Here is a 27,244-nt window from a genome sequence, read left to right as displayed (position 1 = left end):
GTAAAGTACTTGAGTAAATGTATTTAGTTACTGTTTTTCCTTGACAGCAGCTCATGTTTTGTACAATAAAACTTTATTTATACAGCAGCTTTCAAACAAAGCAAAGTGTTTTACATGGAATAAAAACAATATGAATAGTTAAAATAATAAAAGACAAAAACAGGCAATACAAATAAAAAAAGTTTATATAAGAATAACAACAGCAGCAGTAACATGTAAATATAAATCTATATAAAATGTATTATAAAGAATACAGAGCTCTGATATAAACAGAATATATAATTTATATATTCTGGGTGTGTAGGACGACCTGACTTGACTCTCCGGCACTAGGACCCATCAGCCTATGCAGCCTTTAAAGCTCGGGCGCTAGGACCCGTCGGACACCGCCCGTCTCTTTGTCTCCACCAGTCAGAGCCTCCTCTTCCTCTCCTCCTCCTCCTCCTCCTCCTCTCCTCCGTCCTCGCTGGTCTCATTCCGTGTCTCTCTCCATCAGCAGCGGTCTGGATGCTTGCAGGGACAGAAACATGGCTGTGAATCTCGGCAAGAACAGACTGGCCCTGCTGACCGCCTACCAGGACGTCATCGACGAGACCTCGGACACCGACTGGTGAGTCCTCCCCTCCGTCCTCCGTCCTCTGTCCTCTCTGTCCGGGTCTAGTTCTGTTGTCCGGCTCGGTTGCACGCTGAGGATGCGCAGGACAGGAGCGCACCGTGCAGCAGCAGCAGCATCCTCCTCCTCGTCCTCTCCACACCGGGACTGTGGTGTAAACTACACGCACACACACACACGCACACGGGCCGAAACACGAGTTTATCTCCAGCTGCAGCTTCTCCTCCTCCTCCTCCTCATGAAGCGCATTAAAGCAGCAGCGAAAGTGAGAGTTGTGATCAGCAGCAGGTCTCCAGACGGAGCTGCACGCTGAGGGCCAACGTGCGCTGCGCTGCGCTGCGCCGCTGTGCGCACCGGACGGATCCGTGTGCGCACGGAGCGCTTTGTTTCCTCAGTCGGGACCAGGTTTTACTCCAGCTGGAAGCAATTTCAGGCTTTTATGTAATGCGATGCAGGAGTGTGCGTGTGTGTGTGTGTGTGTGTGACGGGCCTGGTCCAGAGATACTGATGAGCCCCCTGCATCCCCAAAACGAGGGCGGAGAGGAGAGGGGCGAGGCCGAGAGGGGGTGGGAGGGGAGCGAGGAGGGAGGCAGGGGGAGGCAGAGGAGGAGGAGGAGGAGGAGGAGGAGGAGGAGGGGGGCTTCCATCATCATCATCACCCTTTGTGGCCTTTCCTCACTCGGAAATTGTGCAAGAGGTGGCGATAAAAACCAGATCCTGCAGGAATACTGAGAGCAGAGAGCGTCTCCAGTAATCAACACTGTTTGCTCATCAGGGTTTTTTTTACTCTAATAACAGCTGAGGCTGCAGAAGAAAACAGCTCAGACACACTGAGGGTTTAACTGGTGCACAAACACAGCGTGCACTTTGATTTTGAGTCTGTAGTAAAACCAGGAGTGGTACTTTATATTCATTCTGGACTGTCGGGGTGAAAAAACATCCACAAGGCGACGATTCGACGTCTTTGCCGACGTTTAAAAGGCGTCCGGTGGGGAGTGAGCGTTCAGGGCTGACCGGTGACGACCAGCAGACGTCCCTCCAGGGCTCATAATTAAAGTTTTCACAGTGTGTAATTAGAGACGGTTTAAACTGCAGCTCCAGACGTCTGAAGAAGTCTGTGTGGGTCAAAATTAAAGTTGTTATGAAGCTTCAACCCCCGGTCTCAAACTGAGGCCTGTGCTTTACCAGGTGACCAGGTGTGGTTGGATGAAGGGCTGGACGATATATACGATATATACGATATATACGATACGTATCGGTATCGTGATATGAGACTATGATATTTTGGATGTCGTTATATCGTGATATCAGCATCAGTGTCGTCTTTTCCTGGTTTTAAAGGCCACAAATGTAATTTTCTGAACTGACCGGCCTCCCCAACATGTCTGAGACTCTCCGTCACGTCGTTGTATCCACGTTACTGATGATTGTTTATCATAAATCTCATCGTGTTGATGTTCTGATAGTCGTCCGTACGTTATTGTCGCAGTATCAGTACTGAGGTGTCGTCAAACATATCGTGACGGTTTGATATTTATTAAGTGCTTAAGAGGACATTTCAAAATATCAAGATATATCCTGTATCATGAAACAGTTTAAAAATATTGTGATATTATCTGAAGGCCAGAGCTCCCAGCTGGAGGATCAAACTGATGAGTAGCTCACCTGGTAAAGTTCACACTGAATCCTGCCTGTAGCTTTTACTGCATGGAGGAAAATTAGTCCTTCTTCTTCTAGTTCTTCTTCTTCTTCTTCTTCTTCTAGTTCTTCTTCTTCTTCTTCTTCTTCTTCTTCTAGTTCTTCTTCTTCTTCTTCTTCTTCTTCTTCTAGTTCTTCTTCTTCTATTTCTTCTTCGTCTTCTAGTTCTTCTTCTTCTAGTTCTTCTTCTTCTTCTTCTTCTTCTAGTTCTTCTTCTTCTTCTTCTTCTAGTTCTTCTTCTTCTTCTTCTTCTAGTTCTTCTTCTTCTTCTAGTTCTTCTTCTTCTTCTTCTTCTTCTATTTCTTCTTCTTCTTCTTCTTCTATTTCTTCTTCTACTTCTTCTTCCTCCTCCTCCTCTGGTTCTTCTTCTTTAGTTGTCCCTGCTCCTTCTACTCTGCTTGTGATTTATTCACTCTCCTGGTTTCATTTCTCGAGTTAATGAAGCAGCTGAAGTTATTAGCTGAGGTGATATTTGACTTTGAGCAGGACTGTAGGTCTGAAGTTAAACTGTAACTTGTTGTCCTTGATCATGATAAGAAGCCAGCAGTCACGTTCAGTCGGGCCAAAGTCACTCTTTCACTCCTACATAGAGAAATATTGTGACCCGGCACCAGAACCATCATCCGGCCCACGAACCTGTGAAGAGTCAATACTTTATTATCACATCAATGAGATTGAATGGCGGCCATGACGGTCCCGGTGTAATCGAGGGGTAACTGTGTCCGTCAGCAGGTCGTGTTGTTTTACAGCCCGAGGCGCTGAGAGTGAACACAAACTGTACATTTGTAGACGATATAAGATTATTTATTAATTATATTGATCAGGATGGTCATGATGGTAAACTGAGCTGAAGCTCAGTATCAGGAGGAGTCGCATTGTTTCCTCATTAACATTTAATTAAAAGAGATGGATGCCTTTGTTTTAAGCGGTTTTATTACATTTACAGTCTGAACAGCAGCTGATTGATGCCTGACCTCTGATTTTAAAATCACTGGAGGTCGTGTGTTCAGTGTTTTCAGTGTTTTCAGTGTTTTCGGTGCTTCAGCTCAGATTACGGTTCCTGTTTTGGGTCGTTTGGGGCCAAACACTCTCTAGTCACAGTCTTAACTATGAAATGTGAACCTGAGCCATCTGTTGCCGGTCATTAGTCTAAACGAGGTCAGATTGTCCTTTAATACACACTCAGCTTCTTCTTTCAGTCTGTAGCCGTCGTGGTTTGGAGCAGATTTTAGTTTTGGTTCCTCGTTTTGTTTCTGGTTTTGGACACAGTTCTGGAGGTTTATTTCAGTACTGAGGATGTTCCTGTTCAGATACGAGATAATATCAGCAGTTCACGGCATGATTTTGTTGAGTTTGGCCTAAAATCACCCACAAAAATCCCCCAAAGCTGAGTTTTTTTTTAGGTGAACTACACCAAACTGGGGGATTGGAAGTGAAATACCATCTACGAGGATTTGGACAAATACATTTTGAGTGCTGTTATCACACATTTAGGACTCAGATACAAGAACCAATGTATATTATGAGGTTTGTAAGGATACAACAAACCCTTTTGATACCTTATATTGAGAGATATAAACATTTATCTCTACAAAACCCTTTTCATGTATTTAACTAAATAAAACGTCAAAAGTTAACTGCAGCAAAAGAGGTATTTTTAAATGAGGAAATATCTGATGAAAGAAAAAGTCAACAAGCCCGAGAAGCTCGATTAATGATGCAACAGACACATTTTGATCTGTACTCAAAAAGTGTTATAAGCCCCGCGGACACATTACACATTCATCAGAAGGAGAATAAAGTCCAGAGCTGCAAAAATGTGAAATATTTCCTGTTTCCAGCCTCGTAAATGTGAGGATTTGCTGCTTTTATCCGTCATTTATGACAGTAAATGAAGAGTCTTTTGGTTTTGGACACTTCAGGACGTTATTGACTGAACGATTAATTGTGAAAATAATCAGCAGATTGATGGATGATTTAAGATAATCCTGAGCTGCAGCCTCGATGAAGTCCTGGACTAATTTTCTGTCACTGTTCCTGAGCTTGTTTGCGTCACAGCAGTCTGTCACTGAGCTCTCCGGGGGATAAAAACGTCATTATTAACAGCTTGTTAAGTTGTTGAACTCGGCAGGAAATTATGCTTTTTCCACCCACAATCCTCTCCGGGCCTCCCCAAACTGTAAAAGTGTCGCTGCGACGTGTTGGTGCGAGCGAGAGCCGCCGACAATCAACCCCGAAGGTCGACGGTGTTCAGATTTGTTCTTGTTCAGATGATCCGGTGGAGCGGAGACGACGATGATGGTGGTGACGATGATGCAGAGGGCCTCAGGCCTGCCCCCGATTTTCACACTTGATGTGATTCGAACAAAGGCAGAGACCTCGAAACACCGCTGACCCCAAACAACACAGGACACCCCCCAAACACCACACACCCCCCTGTGGCCTATTAAAGAAACCCCTATCTGTCAGTCTGTCTGTCTTCATAGGAAGTGTTTCACAGTTTAAATCTGCGTCAGGTCCGGCTCAGTGACAGACAGTCAGGAGGTCGTGTGCCAGATTTCTTTAAGCTAAATAAGTCCAGCAGTCTTCTGGTGTGAGGCTTCAGGGTCAGTTTCATACATCTGCTCTTCTGTTGGATAAACAATGAACCAGTCAGAGCTTTATGGGCTGTGACAAGAATTATCTTTACTTTATAGCAAGCTGATAAATGAATATTGACAGGTTAAAGGGACAGTTTACCCCAAAATTAAGAAATACATCTTTTTCCTCGTACCTGTCGTGCTGTTTATCCATCTAGATGAGTGATCGAATCATACGTCGTTGTATTTACGTACAAAATAAATATTTTCATGTACAACGTTAGCCGAATTTACAAGAAGGCCCAAATAACTAAGAATATGTTGCAGGCAGTGTTTTACAGTTTATAAAGCTTCTCCTAACGCAACAAGTCTCAAAATTGAGCGTTTTGTTAAGGGAGTCTGGGGACTTTCTCCACGGATGACAAAGAAGGAGCCTTTTATTAGTGTCTGTTTACTGTATTTGTAAACTTTGACGTGTTTACTGTTAATAAAATGTTGTCTTCTTGAATGAAGTGTGTTCAAACAGCTGCTAAATGTTGACACACTTAAGACACAGAGGCAGAAAAGCTGGTAGAGTGATGCAGCCACAAACTGACACTTTTTACGAGGAAGGAAACAACTTTGTGTTTTGTGTTTAATGCCGAATTTACAAGAAGACTCGGATGATTTGAGATTTGCCTCGCTGTTTCTCAAAGTATGCGTTATTGGTTTTTCCACACGTACCAACTCTTAAAATCACGGGATTTCTTAATGGAGTCTGGTGACACATTAATTACATGATGACATACGAACATAACGCCGTCCCCTGTGGACGGGCCTTATCTCGGCCTCGCTCACTAACACCACGCTGCCGCCGTGCAGCTTGTTACTCAAACTCTGAGCCCTTGAAACGCCATTAAGTGTTTGAGGGACCTGAAGTGATAACAAGCAGGAGGGATTCAGATGACGGATGAGTCGGTCGTGTCCTTTTGTATTCAGTCAGGGAAGCTGATAACACAGAAAATCATCCTGACAAGGACTCTACGAGGAGAAATCTGCATAATGAGCCTGAAAATGAGGCTCGATTTGATGCATCACTGACGGAGGAAGGTCACTTAAAGCTGATGTTGTTGTTGTCACTGATGTTAGCGTCGTGGCTCTCTGGATGGCTCAGCACTTTGGTCCAGATTGAAATATCTCAATTATTATCAGATGAGTTACCATAAAGCTCTGTACAAGCATTCATGGTCCCCGGAGGATTATCCCTAATGTCTCTGGTGATCTTCTGACTTTTCCTTCTGCAGCGCCATGAGGATCATTTTTGAGGTTTTAAGAGAAATATCTCGACCACTGTTGGTCTGATTGTCATGAGATTTGGTTCAGACGTTCACGGTCCCCTCAGGACGGATTTTAATAACTGTATTGATCCCTTAACGTTCAATCTATTTTCCATAATCAGCTCAAAACTTCATAATACCTTCATAACCACCAGTGCAGCCTCTCAGAGCTGCTCGTCGTGCTGAACACTCCTCATCTTGTATTAATTACCATTAGTGATAATCAGAAGCTCATCTGCATTTCCTTTTCTGTGTTTACTTTCTATCAACTATTATTATATATATATTATTACTACTATTATATCAAAGTAACTAATAAACTATATATTACTGGACTCCTACATGATGCATCAGTCATCTGGAGGCCGCCCTGTAGTGGCTCAGGAGAGCGAGCGGGTCACCTGTCTACTCGATCACTCATTGGCTGTTGTAGGTTTGAGGGCGGGCACATAAGCGTCTATCTCCTCAAATGAGCTGTCAATCAAACGGCTGCCATCTTAGATCTCTGGTGTGGAGGGACGATGGCGTCTGCATGAAAAAACTACGTTACTGAGATTATATAGTGAGACACTTTATCTGTCAGTTGGCAAAACTTCATACATGCTAGTTTGTTAGCTTGTTTGTTTGTTGATGTATCTTGCTGATGTGGTTTAATCTGGAAATCTGATCTGGAACAATATCTATCTTGATCTATTCTTGATTATTTTGATAAATTAATTCAGTGTTTTGTTGGTTTTAGCTTCTTAAATGTGAGGATTTACAGTTTTCTGTGTCATTCCTGACAGTAAATGTGAGTCTTTGTGTTTTGGGCTGTTTTCTTTGGGCTCTAGATTGTGATTTTTGACATTTTATGGACTAAACGATTGAATCTGTTAATCTTGTACGACGTGTATCTAGTATGTTGACATCAGTGCTGCTACATTCAGTGTCAAAATGTCTGCTTCAGATACAAGAGATGTAATCAGAGGGGGTTGACTTTACCTCCATTACTTCACGCGGCGCCTGGAGGAGGAAGAAAAAGCACGTCGGCTCTCGAAACCACAAATGTCAGATCGCAGTGAAGGTGACGTTGTGAAAAGGGCAGCGGGCGAATCAGGGTTATCCAATATCAAACCACCCGCAGACGTTCAGGAATGCTGATTGGCCCCGAGGCTGCTGTCACATGACCCTTTGACCCCCTCCAGCTGTTCGAGGAAGCCATTACCTGGTGAGTCGCCTCTCCTCGGCTGACAAGAGAAGAAACTGTGGGTAAGAGGAGCCGAGCAGGAGGGTCGACCGGCTCTGAGTCATGTTTCGTTAATTGAAGCTTTCAGACAAAGAAGCTGCAGGTCTGATGCGTTCGTAGACGCCCTCTGTTCATTTTTCTACCTCGCTGGTCTTTTTTTTTTTTTTAACGCGGTCTCTTTATTTACCCCTGGGAGAGCTTTCCGGTCACACCGAGGTCTGGATTCAAGGTCGGTCAGTGGAGGAGCTGCTGGAGGTCAAAGGAAAAACAACAGTGCAGAAGAAAACAGCTGCTGGTCGTGTACTCTGGCATCCCGGCCTCGCTGTGAATGTTTTACTCACTGCTGCATTGAGACAGGTAATAAATAAAAGGACAAGCCTGAATAAACGAGAGGGGAAATGAAGCGATTGCAGAGAAACTACAGCCGCCGCAGTCAGAGCTCAGCTGAAGAGGTCATCTGTCATCAAATTTTATTTTCATCGTTCACGCAGTCGCCCTCGTGAAGTGTTAACCTGATGATATCGTGGTGATGTCATCAGGGTTATCTCAGGTCGAGCTCAAAGATTAAAGATTTACAGAAGCAGCGTTTTCACAGCTCGAGACAAACGAACTCAAACAAAAGTCTTTTCAGTCTGCGTCATTAAAGAGAAGGACGGATACATGTAATAAAATAAGGCTGCAGCTAACGATTACTGTCATTATTGATTCATATTTTTCATCTGTCATGTTTCATGTGTTTCTTCTTGAACAGGGACGACACACAGAAAACATTACGTTCTTTAAAACGAGGAGAAATGATGAGATTGTTTTCTCCTCCAGATAAAAGACACAACGTTACAGATATATAATAAATTATTAATCACAGTAAAAGATGTTTTAAAAAAGGAAAATAGTACCGATGTCTCCAGTGTGGTGCTGAACTTTTCGTTTGATAAAAACAGGATGATTTTCATTTTCAGAGACGTTAAGAAGGCAAATGAAACAGCGGAAGAGTTTGACTCCCGCAAGTCGATAAGATAATAAAAAATAATATTATAGTGAAAAATGCGTTTTAATGTCCAAATCCATCAAATAGAATATTTTATTTGATGTACAGTCAATCGAATAATCGTCACCGTGCTCGTGAAAATATAAGAAGCCCGACTGATACTCGACTTCGGGGACAGATGTCGATACCGATGTGAAGGAATACAAAAATTCTGATATTGTGTTGGCTGATGTTCTTATGATCACAGAAAATTCACTTAAACACACGTTTAGCTGTAATAAACTTAACTGTGAAAATAACCTCCAGCATCTTTATTCTTCTTTATTTCTGTGAATATCAGCTGATGATATCGATCTGTCAGGCTCGACCCAGAACCACTCACAGGACTTTGTTAGTTGCTGAACTAATCTCTCATAAATCAAAATAAATCAGAAACACTGGCTCTCATGGCTCTGACTCTGTGTCAGTGTGGTGAAATCTCCTCCAGATGGATTCAGAGTCAAACCCGACTGATCATTGATTATTTTCCTGTCGTAGACTCGTTGGTGCCGGAGCGAGAGACAAACCCAATCATTAATGGATCCTCTGACTGGAAACACAAAGACGGAGACATTTTCCAATCAGCCTCGTGTTCCTAACGACAGCGTCTCATCAGTGTGTCGCTTCAGGAAGCAAACAGGAAGTCTCTCCGGGGCTGACCTCTGACCTCACGTCCCGGTTGAGGACACATTTATTCTTCTTTTTTCTTTTTTCTTGTGTTTCCACTGCAGACATTTAAATATACAGAAAGTCTTTTCTCTCAGCACCACCTGCCTTCTCTCAGACTAATATAGAACCGGGTCAGTGGTACAACGTGGAAAACAGTCTTTTACTTTCATCACGTCTGCTTTGTCGGACTTCATCTCCCCGGACGATTAATCTCCCTCCATTTATAGCTTCTTCACTCACACGAGGCTAAACTATATTAAAAGAGGAGTCTGCTGCTTTCGGGTCGGTTCTGTTTGTTTGTGTTTTACCCTGAATATCTCTGAAAGCTCTTGAATCATTTCACCGCCTCCTCCTCCTCCTCCGACCGGCTGCAGCTCCATAATGGGGTTGTAACCTTCAGTAAATGTCTCGGAGAAACGTGAGATTGCGGGTCGGACAGCGGCGGCGCGTCAGGCAGAGGTCAGCGTCATGATGAGGAGTGAAGAGGGTGACGTGACGCTGCGAGTCCAGATGATGAAACCAGCAAATCAAAACCAGATTGGCCTCGGGCCTCACAGATGAAACACCCAGAGGCTTCTTCTGATATTTTCCACAGCAGACTCTGAAACAGTTCTGATTTATTGGTATTGTTAGTAGAGCGGCTACATCGAGCTGTAAATCAGGATTAATGTAGATGTTTTTACATTCAGAGGGGAAAAAGAAACAGTTTGTGCACAGAAACACGTCTGTGGTCACATTTTCAAAGCTCAGATGATCACAAAAGAAATTCTTTCCCCCTCAGTTGTGTTGGGCTGGTACAAACCACTGAGTTGGATCGCTCAGAACCAGGACGAGTAAGATCAAAAGTGTCTGCATGGCTGGATCCCAGAGGGAGGAGGAGGGGAACTGGTTTTTATTCAAATGATAGCGTCAGTATTTTAAAAAAAAAATGTAATTTAAGAAAAAAGCCAGTATTTCTTAGAGCTTTGATGACTTAACAATTGACAAATCTGAAGGTTAGAGGACAAAAACTGGACAACAACACAAGAATCGTCTGTTTCAGTAAGTCTCTGACCCTTTTTCATTCTCTCACAGGGTTTTAGCTTCATTATTTATTAAGTAAACAGTCTCTGTCCACATGGAGGTCCAAAACAAACAGGCCTGTGGCTAATTCGGGCTGCAGAACAGACTGGTCTGAGTGTTCGGTCTCGTCGTGGACCTGCGGACTCATTAAAGCATCGTGCTGCTGAGGCTGGTTTGGACTCCAGACACCAGCTACCTGAGATGATGAATGACCCGTCTCAGGTTGGACTTGTTGGTAACACATAATGGAGGTTTTCTGTTTTTTATTGGACTGGATGGAGAATGAATTCAGAACTTGTTCAGTTTTGAGTTTCACGTATCAGACTGACTTCAGGGACGATCTTCACTCCGATCAGACTTGAGTCTGATGTCAGCGCTGAAAGTATTTGGATGTTTTCCTCCTCTGAGATAACGATAAGAGTTATTGGATTGTATTGTGCTCTGTGCTGGTGAAGCTGAAGGTCAGTATCAGTGTTTTTCTTCCCCCTGCTGATCTGCTCTCCTCACTGACTCCAAGCTCTCTTTTGAGATTTCTGATCCTGTCTCCTTTCTCATCGGATTACTGACATTTAGCTTTTCTCTTTTCCCTCGGAGAGCTACAGTACGCTTCACAGCTTCACAAACTTCTGTCCTCCTTACAACCTCTTGTAGGAAATAAAATGAGCGGCACATTTCGTGTTTTTTGAGTGAAATATCTCGTTAGTTAACTCGTCAGGATGGTGAGCCCTCAAGTTTTCATTCCAACATCATTCCAGTTTTTGACCAAATAGCTGCAAAACAAAAAGTCTTACATGTACTTTTTTTTTTTTGTAGGTTTTTGAAAGACTGAGGTACTTAGATGTATTTGCAGAGGGGTTTGATGGTCCTCCTCCAAGAAAATGTTTAAAAATATGCTATTTCACATAAGTTTGACCATTTTTCTCACCATATCTGTGTACAAAGAGTTGAGCAGACAGTAAATCAACAACACACAAAAGGCCTAAAGACAAAACTTGCTAGACCAACGACAACAATTACATTTAATCAGTTTTAATCCTTCAACATTGATTGTATATTTATGGCACTGAAAACGGGGGGAAACCCTGTAATTGGTAGATGTTAGCATGCTAACATGCTAAGTACAGAAAATACTTTTATTTTGTAGGAGACAGGATAGCCTTGTTTATCCACTGAAAACAGGAAGTTTGTGAACCAGAACCAACCATGAGTACTGATGAAAGATTTTGGTTGATTCGTTATTAATAGCAGCTTGCAGGACATGAACATGTGTTAGGAACAGAAGGACGGTGTTTTCATGTCCATGTCTGCTGACAAGAAAAACTTCTCTTCCTTTTGTTTGCTGTAGTTCGTGTCATGTTTCTGCCACATGATGTCTGACACTCACTTGACAAACATCCAGGAGCCAAAAGTAGCATCAATAGTTTGATTTATTGTGGTTATAATCATTTTTGTAAGAAAGAAAAAGTCTAAATTCTCTGATTCTAGTTTTTTTTAAATGTGAATATTTTCTGTTTTCTTTCCTAATAAACTGAATATCTTTGGGTTGTGGACAAAACAAGACATTTGAGGACAACATCTTGAGCTTATTGACATTTGGACCATCTTCTGACATTTCATGGACTAAACAACCAAGTGATAATTGACCGACTGATTAATAGACAATGAAAATACTCAGTAGTTGCAGCCCTCTGTGGGAGATGTGGATGTTTCATCTTGATCTGTTGGGTTTTTGTTTTGTGGGGAAACATCACAGATTCAAGGGCAGAAACAGAAACCGTTATCTAATATTTAAACACAGTGCTTGAGTCAAGTTGTGTCACTTAAGCGAGAAAAATCTATAACAGCTCCTTGATCCACGAGCCACCATTTTGTTAAGTGAACAGTCCACTTTATAAAAGCGTTGAGTCAGTGGAGTGAAAGTGTCGGGCTGTCATCTTGCTGCAGCTGTCGAAGGTTTTTGAGTTCAGCGGTGATACGAGAGGGAGCCTGCAGTTTGTAACCTCCCAGCTTTTCTGGATATTTTTCCTCCTCCGTGAATCATTTGTACTCTGCCCTCACAGTTTCATAGCAGGAAGGAGAGAAGAAGAAGAAGAAGAAGAAGAAGAAGGAGAGGGAGATTAAATTGGCCAGAAGTCGGTCCGCTCTTATTTTTAGCTTCGCTTTCACACATCGAACACATTGAAATTACAACCGGAGTTACAGTTACAGTCCTTTTTGCAGTCAGAAATCATGTCGAAGTGATTCTGTGTTTCATCCGACAGAGATTTGGGTTTCTACTTAAAGCTTTGGACGGACAGCAGGTGTCTTATACAGTCTAATTCTGACTGAGTCAGCCAAACCGTTTATGGCTTGCCATTCAGATTATAGCTGCCAGGACTCTTTCAAATGACTATATTTCTGTGTGTTGGAAATATAGTCGTGGAAATGCTGTTTTTAAACCACCGTCAGCCCAGCTTTAATCTTGACCTCATTATATGCAGTGAAGGAGGAGGTGCTTGTAAATATTTTCCACAATAATGTGAATGTTACGTATTCAAGATGTCCTAAGTCCTAAAGGAATCGGGTTAGGCACCAAAACTACTTGGCCAGGTTTGGAGAAAGATCCTGGTTTGGGTTATTTATGTAAGTTAATTAACATACTTAAGTTAATGTTGACTTTTGCTTTCACACGGGACACACTTTGTTGCTTTTTACACAATGTAACCTGACTATCTCCTTTGCTCCTGTCATAATAACTACGGTCACTAGAGGTCACAGACTAACAATAAATAACATTATGGATTGTAATAAGCTGCTTGCACAGACGGCCTGTACACCCATGTTTTTGAGGAGGATGTTCTTGTGTTTTAACTACTTCAATCAAGAACAACAAGCACCACCGATGGCTGCTGAATGCTAACAGCACTAACATCAGTGCAATACACAATCCAATCACCAATCAATCAGTGTTTCTGATCACACGACCAAAAACGTGTGACGAGTCCAAAGAAACAGAACTGGTGTCTGTCGCCTAAGGACTTGCAACACTTTCAACCTCTCCCTGTTTTCTCCGTAAAGTGTTTTGAGTCCTCAAGAGACAGAAACTGGAGAAGACGGCTGTAATACGATGAATAAACTTTTGAGAGTGTCAGAGCTCTGATCTTTATCTTTGTATCTCAACTTTAAATCCAGTTATAGTAGAACCAATTAAATGTGAAACGTTTTCATGTAACTCTTGTGTGCAGGAAGTCAGCCAGAAGACTCTAATGAGCTCTCTGGGACCAAATTCATGTTGGGCTGAGGAAGTTTTAAAAAGATTTTCACTGTCCAATGAGCAACTTTCACTGGAATGAATGTGACGCCATCCTAGAAAACAGTATGAGCTCCAGAAACGTGAAAGTTTTGAGTTGTTCTGCGCTGTGAATTAAATGTATCAAACAAGATACAAGGTAATTTATTCACCATTATACAACACAGGGTTGCATAACGAAATGCAAGAGACAGGTGGAGACAGGTCTCTGTAAAGATGTAATGGAGACGGGTCTATGTAAAGATGTGGTGGAGACGGGTCTCTGTCGAGATGTGGTGGAGACGGGCCTCTGTAAAGATGGGGTGGAGACGGGTCTCTGTAAAGATGTAGTGGAGACAGGTTTCTGTAAAGATGTGGTGGAGACGGGTCTCTGTCGAGATGTGGTGGAGACGGGTCTCTGTAAAGATGTGGTGGAGACGGGTCTCTGTCAAGATGTGGTGGAGACGGGTCTCTGTAAACGTGGTGGAGACGGGTCTCTGTAAAGATGTGGTGGAGACAGGTCTCTGTAAATATGTGGCGGAGACGGGTCTCTGTAAAGATGTGGCGGAGACGGGTCTCTGTAAAGATGTGGCGGAGACGGGTCTCTGTAAAGATGTGGCGGAGACGGGTCTCTGTAAAGATGTGGCGGAGACGGGTCTCTGTAAAGATGTGGCGGAGACGGGCCTATGTAAAGATGTGGTGGAGACGGGTCTCTGTAAAGATGTGGTGGAGACAGGTCTCCGTAAAGATGTGGTGGAGACGGGTCTCCGTAAAGATGTGGCGGAGACGGGTCTCTGTAAAGATGTGGTGGTGGTGGCCGATTCAGACAGCCAACAATTAACAAGTATATTTCCTTCTGAAATGCAGTGGAGTAGAAGTATAAAGTAGCTTAAAATGGAAGTATTAAAATGATCCTGAAGTACTCGGTGGCTTCCCTCCACTGTGTGTGAACACATGTACTGGTTGTTCTGATCCGGGCTCCTGCAGTCAGATCTGAGCTTTAAATGTCACTTTTCTTTGCTTTGGAGCTTTTGGAGACAGAAAAAAAAAATCTCAGCACAAGTCGGATTTAGATGAACAGGCTGTTCAAGTTACTTGTAAAATCTGCCAAAGTACTGAGGTACACACTTACAGACTGCAGTCAAACATTTTGCCAGTTGGACAGAAAGAACGAGACTTTTACAGCCACATTAAAGATTTATCTGCGGGATTTAACTCCCAAACCTCGTCTGCGCTCATTAAAAAGACGTGTTGCAGATAATGATTTCAGGTGTGATTCTCCAGCTCCATCAGAAGCAGAGACCACCTGTCAATCATGTGTTGTAGATCCGTCTTGTCTCTGATTCATCAGACAGTCCACAGCGAGAGAAGAGAAGATTGAGGGATGACTGCGAGGTGAAGGAAAGCTGTGATTTCAAGTGTTTTTTAATGTAGTGCGTGACGCTCTTTGAATGTGTGTGTAAGAGTCACGGCGATACAAGGCCGTCGCTGAATAGCCTGAAACGAGCAGTAAAAGACTAAAGCTTTCGTTTGTGAGTGTTTGAACTCGCAGCTGCTGATCTTTTTCAGTTCAGTCAAAAGCAAACTGAAGTGTTGTGCGTCCGACCGAAGATGCTAATCTGATAATCTGATAATAATAAAAGATGATAATCAGTGAGATATGAGGAGCTCTCACATTTGAGCCTTAAAGTTCAAAAATGTATATTTCTCTTCTTACCTGTAGTGATATTTATCCATCTACACTGTTTTCATGTCAGTTAATGAGTTTTGGCGTCTCTTAAGATGACATATCACTGTCTACGAAACATCATGAGTGTTGCAGCATATCAGCGACAGGAAAACTGGATTTTTTTTGTCGTACGCTCACAGTTTGGTTGGGTTTAAGCAACAAAACTACTTGGTTAGGTTAAAGAAAACATCAGGAAACGAGGGCGAGATAAAGACAAAGACAGGAAGTGTAAGCCATGAGGAGAAAACCTACAAAATAAAAAAAAGAAATTCCAAGAAAAGAGAAATACACAATTAAAGAATAAACCAGAAAGCCACGAGGAACAAAAGCAGGAACACTGAGGGCACACAAGGAGAAAACAGGAAACACCAACAAAGAGTGAATGAAACACAGACTCAAAGACACAAGGACGAGCTAGCTAATGAAACACAGGTGAAACGAGGCCGAGATAAAGACAAAGACAGGAAGTGTAAGCCATGAGGAGACAACCTACAAAATAAAACAGGAAATGACTCAACCAAAAACCCAAACTGTGACAAGAAATGAGAAAGAAGTGACACTTCTCCGTCCTTCCATCACCAGCTCCAGAAAAGACAGTGTGGCTAATTCAGAATATTATTGATTAAGACTTTATAAAACAAGCTTAACGTCTTCTGGATGTGCTCAGATGAGGTATATGATCTACTGCTTTCACAAGCACAAATAAAAAAAATAAAACAGGAAGGAAAACTCGTCTCCTGGTAACGAGAAAGACGACAATCATCTATTGAACGTGTTTTAAAACCACGTTTAAAAAACCTACATACACACGCTAGTTTGGGTGTGACAGTGGTATTTGATTTTTGGGGTGAACTCTCCCTTTAATCATCATATTGATCCAGTCGGCCAGGTATTTCACCACAGACTGGTCGTGATAACGTGAGGCAAACGTGTCTCTGTAAATAAAAACCTGCTGCTGTTTTTAAACCCTGGTGGCCGTTTGGACTTTGTGTGTTATTGAATAAAAACCCGTCGGCCCTGAAGACGCTGCTGCAGCCGGTCGGACCTCAGACTGGATCCACATTGGAAGTCAATGCAGCTCAGTGTGACCGGGCCTCTCCTCCGACCTCTGGACTGAACTTAATGTATTTCTAAACATGTTAACCTTTGAACACAGAGGACTGTCGCTGTCGCTGTATGTATGGATTTTAGCTGTTTGATGAGTCTTTGACGTTTGCTCGTCCTCCATCCTCCTCCACCTCTTCTTCATCATTTCCCGTCTCCCTCCTCTCAATTTCTTCTTTTCCCTCTGATTCCCGGTATCATCCGTCGCCTCCTGCACTTCACATTTTTCTTTTCAAACTCTAAAAAAACGTAGCCTACATTTCTCCACACCCCTCCTTTTATTCCCGTCTCTCCTCAGACGAATCTGTATTTTTGGAAACATCTGTCGTTCCTCCCTCTCTCTGCATCTCTGTCAACAGCAGCGACACACACTCGTCTTGTGTTCGTTTCAAACTCAACCTACAAAACAAACAGTTCAACGCTCTGTGTGTAAACAAAAAGACGGAGGGACAGAGGTCGGCGTTTGTCCTGTCGAACCTCTGAGTCACCACGACACTGCCTGGGACTGTGAGAGGGCGAGAGACATAGACACAGACAGACAGACAGACAGAGAGAGAGAGGGAAACAACATCACTCGGTTCTGTCTGTGTTTGATTGTTCTGTTGTTTCATGTGTGAGAGCTTATGAGAGGCTCTGAGGACAGCACTGTCACTGTGTGTGTGTGTGTGTGTGTGTGTGTGTGTGTGTGTGTGTGTGTGTGTGTTGTCTGGACCTTCACCTCCAGGACAAACAAACTTCGACCCGACAGCTGAAATCAAATCTCGGGGTAAATTGCTGATAAACTAAACTCATTTTAAAAATGTGCTACTCTCACTTTGTGCTACTAATCTGATTGGTAACCCGTCAGTATAGCCTAGAAACAATAAAATAATCTAATTAGTAACTAATACTAACTTATACTAATAGTGTAACATAGCAGAAACTTGACTAAATTTCGAATAACCAGCGATGAAGTAAACCTACGATTTTACTTTTTACTGCAAATAAATATCAGTTATCAGCTCCTTGAATTCATTCAACCTTTAGTTAAATCTCTAAAAATCATTGAGGGTAAGTCGTCATTTTCAATGATGTCCAGAACACAAATAAAAAACAGAATAGGTGCAAGAATGTGATAACAAACAGAAACAACGAACATATCAGAGCGAATAAACAGAATGAGTTCAAAAAAATGATAACAGATAAAAAGCAACATGACAGAATACAAATAAAACAGAGGTGCATAAAAGATAAATGGCAGACGACCATACAATGTACGTTGTTAAATGTAAAAGTGTGTTGAGCACTGAAACTGAAAGGTTATACGATCACTAGAGCGTGTTGAACAGTGACTCTGTGAGCAGTTTAATAAAGAGCTGATGTATGGTGGCGTGTTTCTATGAGGAGCCGTTTAGGCCAAAAATACAGGAGTCTTGATTTAATGAGGGATTTTTATACCAAATGTGCAACAAGACTTTTTGACTTTTTGACTTTTTTTTAATATCTGAAAATGAACATTTTAATTTGAGCAACTAAAATATATTTGATAGTCTAAAAAAAGACATTTAAAACTTCTTGTGATTCAAAGCAGATACATTTTTTTTCTTTTCCAAGCTAATTATTTCAACTCCAGCCTTTTGCAAAGAGACCAGAAAGTGCAAAAGTACCTCTGATAAAGATCGAAATGTTTGTCTGCATCTTTTGTCTCTTGGACACAATGCAGTTTGCAGATTTTCCTACTTTTTCTATCAAACAAGGTTCGTACAGTCATGAAAAAACTGCAAAAGTCTCAGATTACGTCGAGCGGCGTCACGCAGCGAGGTGCGGACAGTTCATCAAAAGTAAACGCATCAAACATTCCCCGAACGCTGGCAGCCATCTTCCCTTCAATGGGGCTCATTTCCAGTTTCCTTACATTAAATCCATCAATTTTTTATTTCACTTCTTGAAAAATTTAAATACGAGATGTTTCTGTTATGTTCAGTTTGGTTTTCACTCCCTCGGCAGCAGTTTACTCCGGCAGCGTCCTCTCGCCGAATTCATCTTATTCACCGCAAACAGAAAACTTTTGATATTTTCGTGTTTACACAGAATTTTTCTTCTTTTTTAATTAAAATTCAGAGTTTGTTGAGAGAAAATATCCCAAACTTCTGTTTGAGAAACAAATAATCTGACAAAGTTTGATTTCGTTAAAAGAAAACTAAACGTCTCATTTAAACTGGGCCAGATTAGTTTTGAAGTCTGTTCGCCATTGTGTTAAAAAATGTTGGTATTTATTATATTAAAATAGAAATTAAAAAGCAGAGCTGCAGACAGGAGCAGTGAGCGGTGGTGGGGGATGGGAGAGGGCAGACTTAGAGGGAGCTGATGAGGATTTGAGACGGGATAGAAACTGAAACTAGTGGCTAAAGAGGTCAATGGAGGGGGGTGTAAACACTGAAGTACTGTTGACAACAGGCCAAATAGGACTTAGTGTGTGTGTTGTGTGTGTGTGTGTGTGTGTGTGTTAGATCCTATTAGCATCAGCTGAGTTTCAAAGTTTTTAATTTTTAGTTCCAATTATCTTAAAACCAACAAACACTTCAGGACTCATTAGTTTGAGACGACGCGTCAACGTGGAAACTTTTTTACAGTGGATGTTTTTACGGAGCGGCTCTTTAATTACAGCAGTTTGACCGTTTAATCTTTTAAGTGATAAACAAGTCAAACAATCTTAAACATTCAAGGCAACAGTTCTTAAAGTTTGACTGGTTTGTTTACTTCCTCCATGTTAGAGTAACGTTATATTTTAAATTGTCACGGCTGAAAGGTTTTACTTCCGTCGTCCGGTTTCTTTACAGGCTTTTGTTCCTGTTTTGTTTGTTGGTTTGTAGTTTCACAGACGATCATGTGACTCACCTGAGACCAACACGTTCTCACTCCAGACTCATCACAGTTTGCAACTTGGTCTTCAAACTGTGATGTGAACCCTTGTAGCGTTTTGTATGGGGAGGGCTCCGCAGTCAAGTCAGCAGTAATAGTAAACATGCAACTTCTGGCTAGACTTTCAAAATAAAGTGTGCTGCACAGAGCGACACAACATTGTCATTGGTTGCACAGGTGCACCTGAAGTTTAGTAGTTTGTTTTGTAAACGGTTCTTGTCATGCTGAGATTTTAAAAAAAGAAAAACGTATATTTATTCCCGTTTGCATTTCTTTTAAAAATTAGCTTTAGCACGTCGTCTGGACCTGACGAAGGATGGATTCATGTTTTTCACAAAGCACCATCATGATGTTGTGACTTCGGCTTCCTTCTGATCCATTTATTACAGTCAGATCACAGAGAAATCTCTTGGTTTTGGGTTCATACCGATGTGGTTCGTGGTTATTTTTATTTTCAAAAAAAAAAAAAACAGCTTCAACACAATCTAAATATTGGAATGATGATTTCTGGAGTCCAGCTGACAAATCGGCCAATTTAACGTGAACACAGATCAGTCAGCATCGTCACTAACAGGTTTATTCCTCCGTACACAACACTTGATATGTTTATTGTTGCTCTTTTCACAGTTCTCACAGAATATAAATTGAAAGTCTTCCCAGCAGTGTTTCTGCGAGGCGTTCGGGGACCAGTGGATTTGGTTTGGAGGGTTTAACAGCCAAATGTCTCTGACAGGCTCATACTGAAATCTTCTAAAACCTTTCACCCCTGGCTGTGAAGATTAGACCGGGATTTTCTGGTCTGGCTCAAGGACCTGATCTCGGTGATGTTCAGTTTACTGTCCTGTGAGATTTTCTTCTGACTGGAAGACAAACGTTCTGCTGTCTGCAGCTCTGAAACAGACGAACAGTCAGGAGGAATTTATTGTGTGTTTATGAGACATATTATCTGCATCTCTCTCCCAGTCCAGCCACATGAAGCTGGACCAGTTTGGAGTAATCTGAACTCGGCTGGGGGTTCACAGTGAAGTCTGAGGGTTTAAAGTAAAGCTCTGCTGTAATATTAACTGTCTGCAGAGCGGAGGAGGACTTTATTCAACCTGAAGCTTCTGCTGCTGCATACAGTCGACTGAAAACCAACAAGAGTCCACAGATCTCCTCTGTTTTCAACCAGAATCAGTCTGCAGGAGGCTGCAGTCAGGCCCGTCAAGGTCAAACAGATCATCATGTCAGAGAAGGAGATCGTGCTGCATGACGTGTCGAGGTGACTGATGACAAAGTCAGATATCAGGAAGGTCGACAATGATGGCATCTGAGTTGTCATCAGACAACTGGGAAGGATAATTACAGGCTGCAAACAAACCCAAACAGATCCGGCCCACACCGGACACATTCATCCAGCCCAACATACCACGTGGAATGATGGCAGTCCACTCCTGTTTGCCAGATCTGAGCCACAAGCAGAACATAGCAGGGTCGGATGAGCGAACCGACTCAACCAGAACTGGCTCAGCTCTGGGCCTCAGTTCGTTCTGATTGAAATTCATTCAATCATGGCTACCGAAGCTAGCCTCCGCTGTTTCTCGCCAACATTTTTCTTTTTGGACACGTCGTGGTCGTCCCTCGAGGGTATTGTTTCCACCGTTCCTCTGCTTCACCGTTCCCCCTGACAGCAGCGTCCCTCGTCCTCTTCGCCATCTTTACATACACGCGTCAGAGCACTCTGTCATCCTGTTGGTCAACGTCCAGGACCACGTCGTAGGAGATGTCAAACTAGGCAGGAAGATACAAAAACTTCTGACATGCTTGACTTGTTATGTTACACAACACGTCCGCTCGTCATTGGACGACTCTGGAAATGTCCTGTCCTTGTTGCCATAAACATCAAAATCAGTAACGCCAGCTTCTTTCTGAAGCGAGCCTGCTTCCTCAACATCACACAGCACTTTATATCTTTCTTTTTCTGACTCACTCTGAAACAAAGAGGACCAGCTGCTCCTTTAATCTACCTCCAATTATGCTTATATGTTAATGTGTTTTAATGCTTCCTGTTTTTCGTCTGTGATATGTTGTGTGTTCATGTGTCTCGTGCACATACGAGCACAGACGCATTTCTGCCTTTTGAATGTGAGGAAGGAAAACAATAACATATTTTCCTTTCTATTCATTTGTAGAAGGTGTTATTTCAGGTATATTTCCTTCAGCAGGTGGTCGAGCGTTTTATAATCCGTGCAGTGAAAGTAACCGTGTATTCGTCGTTCAGCACCTGCTTCTTAGTTTTCAGTCTCGTACCTCGGACATCAGATTATACAGCTGTGGAAACTGTGTGTGTGTGTGTGTGTGTGTGTGCGTGTGTGTGTGTGTGTGTGTGCTGATGTCCGACCTGCCCTGACCTCCGGCGTGGTCCTGTCCCAGCTGCTGGCTGCTAAACGTTCTGGGTGAATTGTTGAAACTTGTAAATCAGCGAGTGGAGGCGGAGGAGCGGCGGCAGCTGTGGAGCCTCGCCCCTGCAGCCTGCAGACATTATTCCCTCCACATGTGTTTGCTTTGTGTCTCTGAATGAAAATCAGAGCCGATGATGGCGCAGCAGGGAGACGGTCAGCAGCTGAAATAAGCCTCTCACATGTTTACATTGCTGTTTGGGTTGGAGTCGAGGTGGAGATGATGGCGCTCGTCCAAATCCAGCATGTGTCAGCGCTTCAGTTTATAATAGCGACGTTCCAGCTGTTGTCTGTGTGACGTTCAGAGAGGAAAAATGTTGGAGAGCGAAGTTATGAAGGAGGATTTATAGTAAACCTCCGTCTCTCCTTAAATATTCCTCCTGCATTTGAGGAAAGAAGGGCTGCAGCTAACGATGACTTTCACCGTCGGTGCATTTGTGGATTATTATGGATTCGTTTCGGTCTGAAAAATGTCAATCAGTGTTTCTCAAAAGCCCAAAACAACTTCCTCAAATGTCTTGTTTTTATCCACAACGCAAATATATTCAGTTCACTGCCACAGAGAAGGAATGAAGGCAGAAAATATTCACATTTCAGAAGCTGGGAGAGAGAATTTAGACTTTATTTGCTGAGAAAATAACTCAAAAAGTTTGTGATTAATTTAATAGTTTCATATAACTTCGGACATTTTTGATAAATTCACATTTTCAATCTGTGATTTCTCTTTACAGCGAAACCAAAATGTTTTGCTCTTTGCTGACGAGACATTTAATGAGTTCAAGTATTATTAATGTTTTGTGAGCGACCCCACAGGCCTCCCTACAATGGATTAACATGTTAAAATATAGTGCTGTTGAGCTGATTTTACGATATCTTGATAAACGTCACATTATTATTTTAATGTCGCATAATCCAGCACCTAATCTGGCCCTAATCCCAGTGTCCACCCTCACAGACTCAAAGACTTAAAAGTTAAATGAATTAATCGTTGGACAACGACCTCTCGTCAAAACTTAAAGCCCCAAACTCACAGAGGTACGTCACATGTTTCGATGATGTCACACACTCAAATCCACGAGGGTGAAAGCTTTAAGGGTGAGATTGGGACTCTCTCTCTCTCTCTCTCTCTCTCTCTGGGTAATGATGAGGTTATGTCTCTCTATCTCAGAGCTTGTTTTGAGGCTTTGACCCCGAAATTGCTGCAGTTTGTTAAATCAGAGAAGAAGAAGAAGAGAAACGGCGTCACGTGGCTGCAGTTTAAATGTCTTGTTTTGATCACAGAGCTCATGCCACACACACACACACACACACACACACACACACACACTCTGTCCACCTCCCGTATCGCAGTCTGATCGACTCCTTCCTGGAAGAGCAGAGTGGTTTCAGCCTGCTGCTGACTGAGCCGTTAACAATTAGCACAGAGCTGTTTCCTCCTCCGAGCGCCTCCCTCCATCTGATTCCTCTTCGGCTGCAGAGATAACGTGTTTATTTTCATCATGTTGTCGTTGTTGTCGTTACATCCTCTTCTTCTCCCCCTCGCAGTGACAGTATCTTCATGTCTGCTCCATCAGGCCGAACTGAGAGCGAGAGAAATAAGCGTAAGCGAACAAGATGGCTGAATATCTGCTGTTGAGTGTTGAGATCTTTTACCAAAATAAAAGCAGTGTGTTATTTTTTTAAGTACCCAAAAGTCAAACTCAAGCAAAAGTAAAGATATTATGATAAAATATTACTTTAACCCTCAACGCCAACTGACGTTAAATTAGCAGTTTTCCTATGGGAGTTTTGTATTGCGGCCAGCGCGAAGCTAGCACCTGTAAATAAAACCAAGTGCTATGCTAGCGGTAGCTCTTTAATGTCGATGTAGATTAATATAAGTATAATTCTGACCTCTGGTTACTTTTACAACACTGCATGTGACCGAGAATCCCTAAAAACCTTCCCAAACGTCCAGACGTCTTTTGTTTGACCTGTCAGTCAGTGCTTTCTGTGTACTTGTCTTAAAGACTCACCTGTCTGCAGGGGTGTGTCAGATAAAATGGAGATAATCCGGCCACATCATACTGTCACTGGCTGAGACCAGTGGAAATAATCCAGCGTGGCACTCTTCAGCGGGAGGAGGAGGACGGCTGCCGCTCTGCATTTACATCTCAGACTGCAGCTCTCAGATCTCCGTCTCTGTCCTCAGACTGTAAAAACATCCTGTCCAGTGAGTCACCGCGGCTGCTTTTACACCTCACCTGTTTGTTTGCGCTGGTGTGACAGCTGTCGATCAATCTCTGGTTCTGACGGAACAGCCAGACCCAGATCGCCTGTAAAGGGCGGTGAGGGTCAACTCACGGTGCAGGTGTTGAAGTGGCTGCCGCTACCTGGAAAATGAACAGTAGTTTAGACGTCCAGGTGGAGACATGTCCCCAAACGACTGTTCATACTACCTCTGATACGTGGCGCATGATGGCGGCTGTAAAACTCCCAAAAAGAGACGGACTCAGCCTGTGAGATGTTAATTACATCCACGAGGTGAAGGAGTCTAAAACTGCTGTCTGTGCTGTGAATTCACAAACCTATTTTAAATTTGAGATATTTTATTGCGAGATGTTTCAACGCTCCTGCTGATGTGTTGCTGAGCTTCCAGGTCGACTGAAACAACAGTGCTGTGGGTGTGAACGCTGTCTGACTCAACAGCAGAGGAAGAAAGCAGGATGTTGTTTTATTTTAGAAAAGTTGACGTTTTTGACACCACGCTGAACTCAGAGAAGCTAAAAATATTCCTCACGTGTCTCTGCCGTTCTTTATTGTTTCAGTTTATATCTTCATCACTCGCGCTGCCTCCCGTCTGTGTAATGTGGCAAAGCTTTTTCATACCGTGTTGATATTTTACACGAGAGTGGGCGACTGCGAGGTGATGTGAGGTCGAACATTTTCATCCAGAAACATGATGATGAGTATCAACAGCAGATGTTGATCAGATGAAGTCAACTGAGGATAAATCCTAATGGATTTGGAGACTGTCTGACTTTTCCTCGAGCACCACCGTCAGGACAAACTTCACAAAACAAAAGAAATATAAAATCTAACAAGGAGACTGAAACATTTTCAGTCTGAAAACAGAAAAATAAGAAATACTAAAAGGCCATCGCTATCTTGCAGTACTTGACTCCGCCTTCTTGGGCAGGTGAAGCCTGTGTGAGGCCTGAGGAGAGTTGAAAGAAGCCTGGTCACTGAACGCGCCCACCTAGCCCTAGCAAGCTAGCTATGCTAACAAACTCCTGGTGTGAGTGGCATATTTTGCCTCACGCTATTCGCCATTGATTGAAGGATCTTTTGTGTATATTTGAGTTATTCTTGTGAGCTTTACCGCAAGTTTATTTGCCCCAAACAGCCAGAATACCTTTCAGTATATTAGCCGTAAACGCTGCCTCATTGCTGTTAAATTAGCAGTTTTCCTATGGGAGTTTTGTATTGCGGCCAGCGCAAAGCTAGCACCAGTGAATAAAACCAAGTGTCATGGTAGCAGCAGCTCTTTAATGTCGATGTAGATTAGTATAATTCAGTCCGTTGTCTGAGGATGAGGATGAGGAAGTGACCTCACCTGACATGTTTTGCAACCAGTCCAGGATTGGTCAGGTTGTTACTAGGTTGCAATTATTCACTGTAAATGTTTGCACCATGTCTTTGCTGATATTAGTTTGCCGTATTATTAAAGGTGAGGCTCAGAGAGTCAGGCAGATGAACAGTATTTGATAGTATTTGTGGAGACTGCAGATGAGTGCATGCCACATTTTAACTTCAGCCCCCTCACTGGTGAAGTGGCCACTCATCTGGAGTCACGTAATGTGGAAGTGAAGGAGGTCGCGGCCCGATGATGACTGAACCGCAGCCCGTGACTCAGACAGCCACCTTTACATTAACACTGACTTTATTGGCTCTCTGTAGCTGCGATCACTGGCACGACACCTCCAGCAATAAAGGTGATAATGAAAAACAAAAGCCTGCAGCGGGTTACAGGTGTCAGGGGTTTTATTTGAAAACCAAACAGTGATGGATGAAGTGTTTCCTCACAGGCTCCTCCTCTCAGCTCCGTCAGACGGGGATCAGCCTCCATGTTTTCTGTTTCTCCCTTCATCTCTTATCATTATCCATCTGTTTTCTTCCTCGTCATCTTCCTCTCGCCCGGCTTAATTTCCACCGTAATTAAATTCAGTTTGCTCCATTTCCGTCGCTCTCTCTCTCTCCCAGGATATCACGTTTTAGCAGAGGAAGCCTCCCTCCACTTGACGTGTCTATAAATGAACTCCAGGTGGAGAAATGTGCTTTAATCCAGTGAAATAAACCCGGTATTCATGCCTCCATCCCCCCACCTGAACATTCGCTCCTGCTCAGGCCTCTCTCTGTCTCCTCGTATCGTTTGTTGGCTGGGTGACGGCGGAGGCTTAGGGATTTATGAAAGTGATTTATGGAACTGAGGCTCTGCAGAGGTGCAGGATGTTTCATATTTAGTCTTCTCTTACTTCCCTTTTTAACGACTTTAACAGGCAATTATTGTGAGGGATTCAAACTGAAGCAGGACAGACTGGAGCTGACGCATGTGTTGACTTGAATTTCGAGTTTATTTCGTAGTATTTTAAAGTGTCTTTTTGTGGGTCGGATGTGGTGGAGAGGCAGCGGAGCAGCTCTGATTCTGGGTTTAGTCGGGAAGGAAGATGGAGCGGGAGGTTGTTCTGCCAAAGCATGATTCAGTCTAATGTAGCGTCTGACACACACGTCTTCCACGGTATGATCCTGCTGAGTGGGAGCCCTGAAGGGAAACAGATACATTATGTTGTAACCATGTATGAGCTCATCCTCGCTGCGTTTTTAAAACCTATTCATACGCAAAACAAAAGCTCCTCTTTCTCTCGTGGAACAGAATTCAGATCTGAGTGTTTTCTGGTCGTCGTCATTTTGTTGGAGGCTTTCAGGATTGGTACAAATGACAAATTCAGGAACAAAGGGTGCCATTTTGGGGGGCTTTGATGCCTCTGTGAGGATTACAGGCTAGTTTTAAGGCTAAATAAGCTGTCGGACTAAAGAGAGACGAGGACAGGTGAGGATCAGACGCCGTCCCTAACTCACAAGTCTCAAAGTTCAACTTGAGGAGAGAGTGAATGATTAGCAGTTCATTTTAGATTTTAGTAGAAGTAACTAGTAGCCAAACATCCTCGTAACAAAACGACTGAACAGGTGAAATGCCGGTGACTCCTGTCCATTTATCACCGTTTCCAAAACAACATACCCGCTGCAGGTGTGTCGGCCCTTCGTCACACGCTTCAGGCACTTAAACTACTTGGTTATGTTTAAGAAACTATCTTGTTTTAGTTAAAATAACTCCCTCTGTAACTCCAGCTGCAAACCTGTGTTACATAAATAAATCAGGTTATCAGACCGTCCGTCCCTGACTTCCTCCTTTGTGGCTGTAATAATAACTCCGGCCCCCTAGGGGTCGCTGCCAAACAGGACATTTAAATATGGGATGAATAAGCTGCTTTCATATGATCATTTTTCTGTCAAGGACTGACTGAGTAGCAGTCGTAGCTGTCAGATAAATGCAGCGGAGTGAAAAGTATAAAAAA

General features: G+C 42.9%; 1 protein-coding gene across 4 annotated transcripts in view; it reads left to right on the top strand.

Moving 5' to 3' along the window:
• Positions 1-395: 395 nt before the first annotated feature.
• Positions 396-27,244, top strand: part of dbn1 (drebrin 1) — a 116,254-nt gene continuing 89,405 nt past the window's right edge. For 3 of the 4 annotated variants that reach the window (XM_073478811.1, XM_073478810.1, XM_073478809.1), the window contains exon 1: positions 497-610. In XM_073478811.1, the coding sequence (XP_073334912.1) occupies positions 528-610 (83 nt within the window). In that variant the 5' untranslated portion in view covers positions 497-527. Of the gene's footprint in view, positions 611-27,244 lie in introns of all 4 variants that reach the window. The other variant, XM_073478812.1, reaches the window with a different exon arrangement.

The sequence above is a fragment of the Pagrus major genome, chromosome 13 (genome assembly GCF_040436345.1).
Source record: "Pagrus major chromosome 13, Pma_NU_1.0".
In the NCBI taxonomy this organism is placed as follows: Eukaryota; Metazoa; Chordata; class Actinopteri; order Spariformes; family Sparidae; genus Pagrus; species Pagrus major.
Note: the sequence above shows the minus strand (reverse complement) of the source record. Positions and strands in the feature narration are given on the sequence as shown.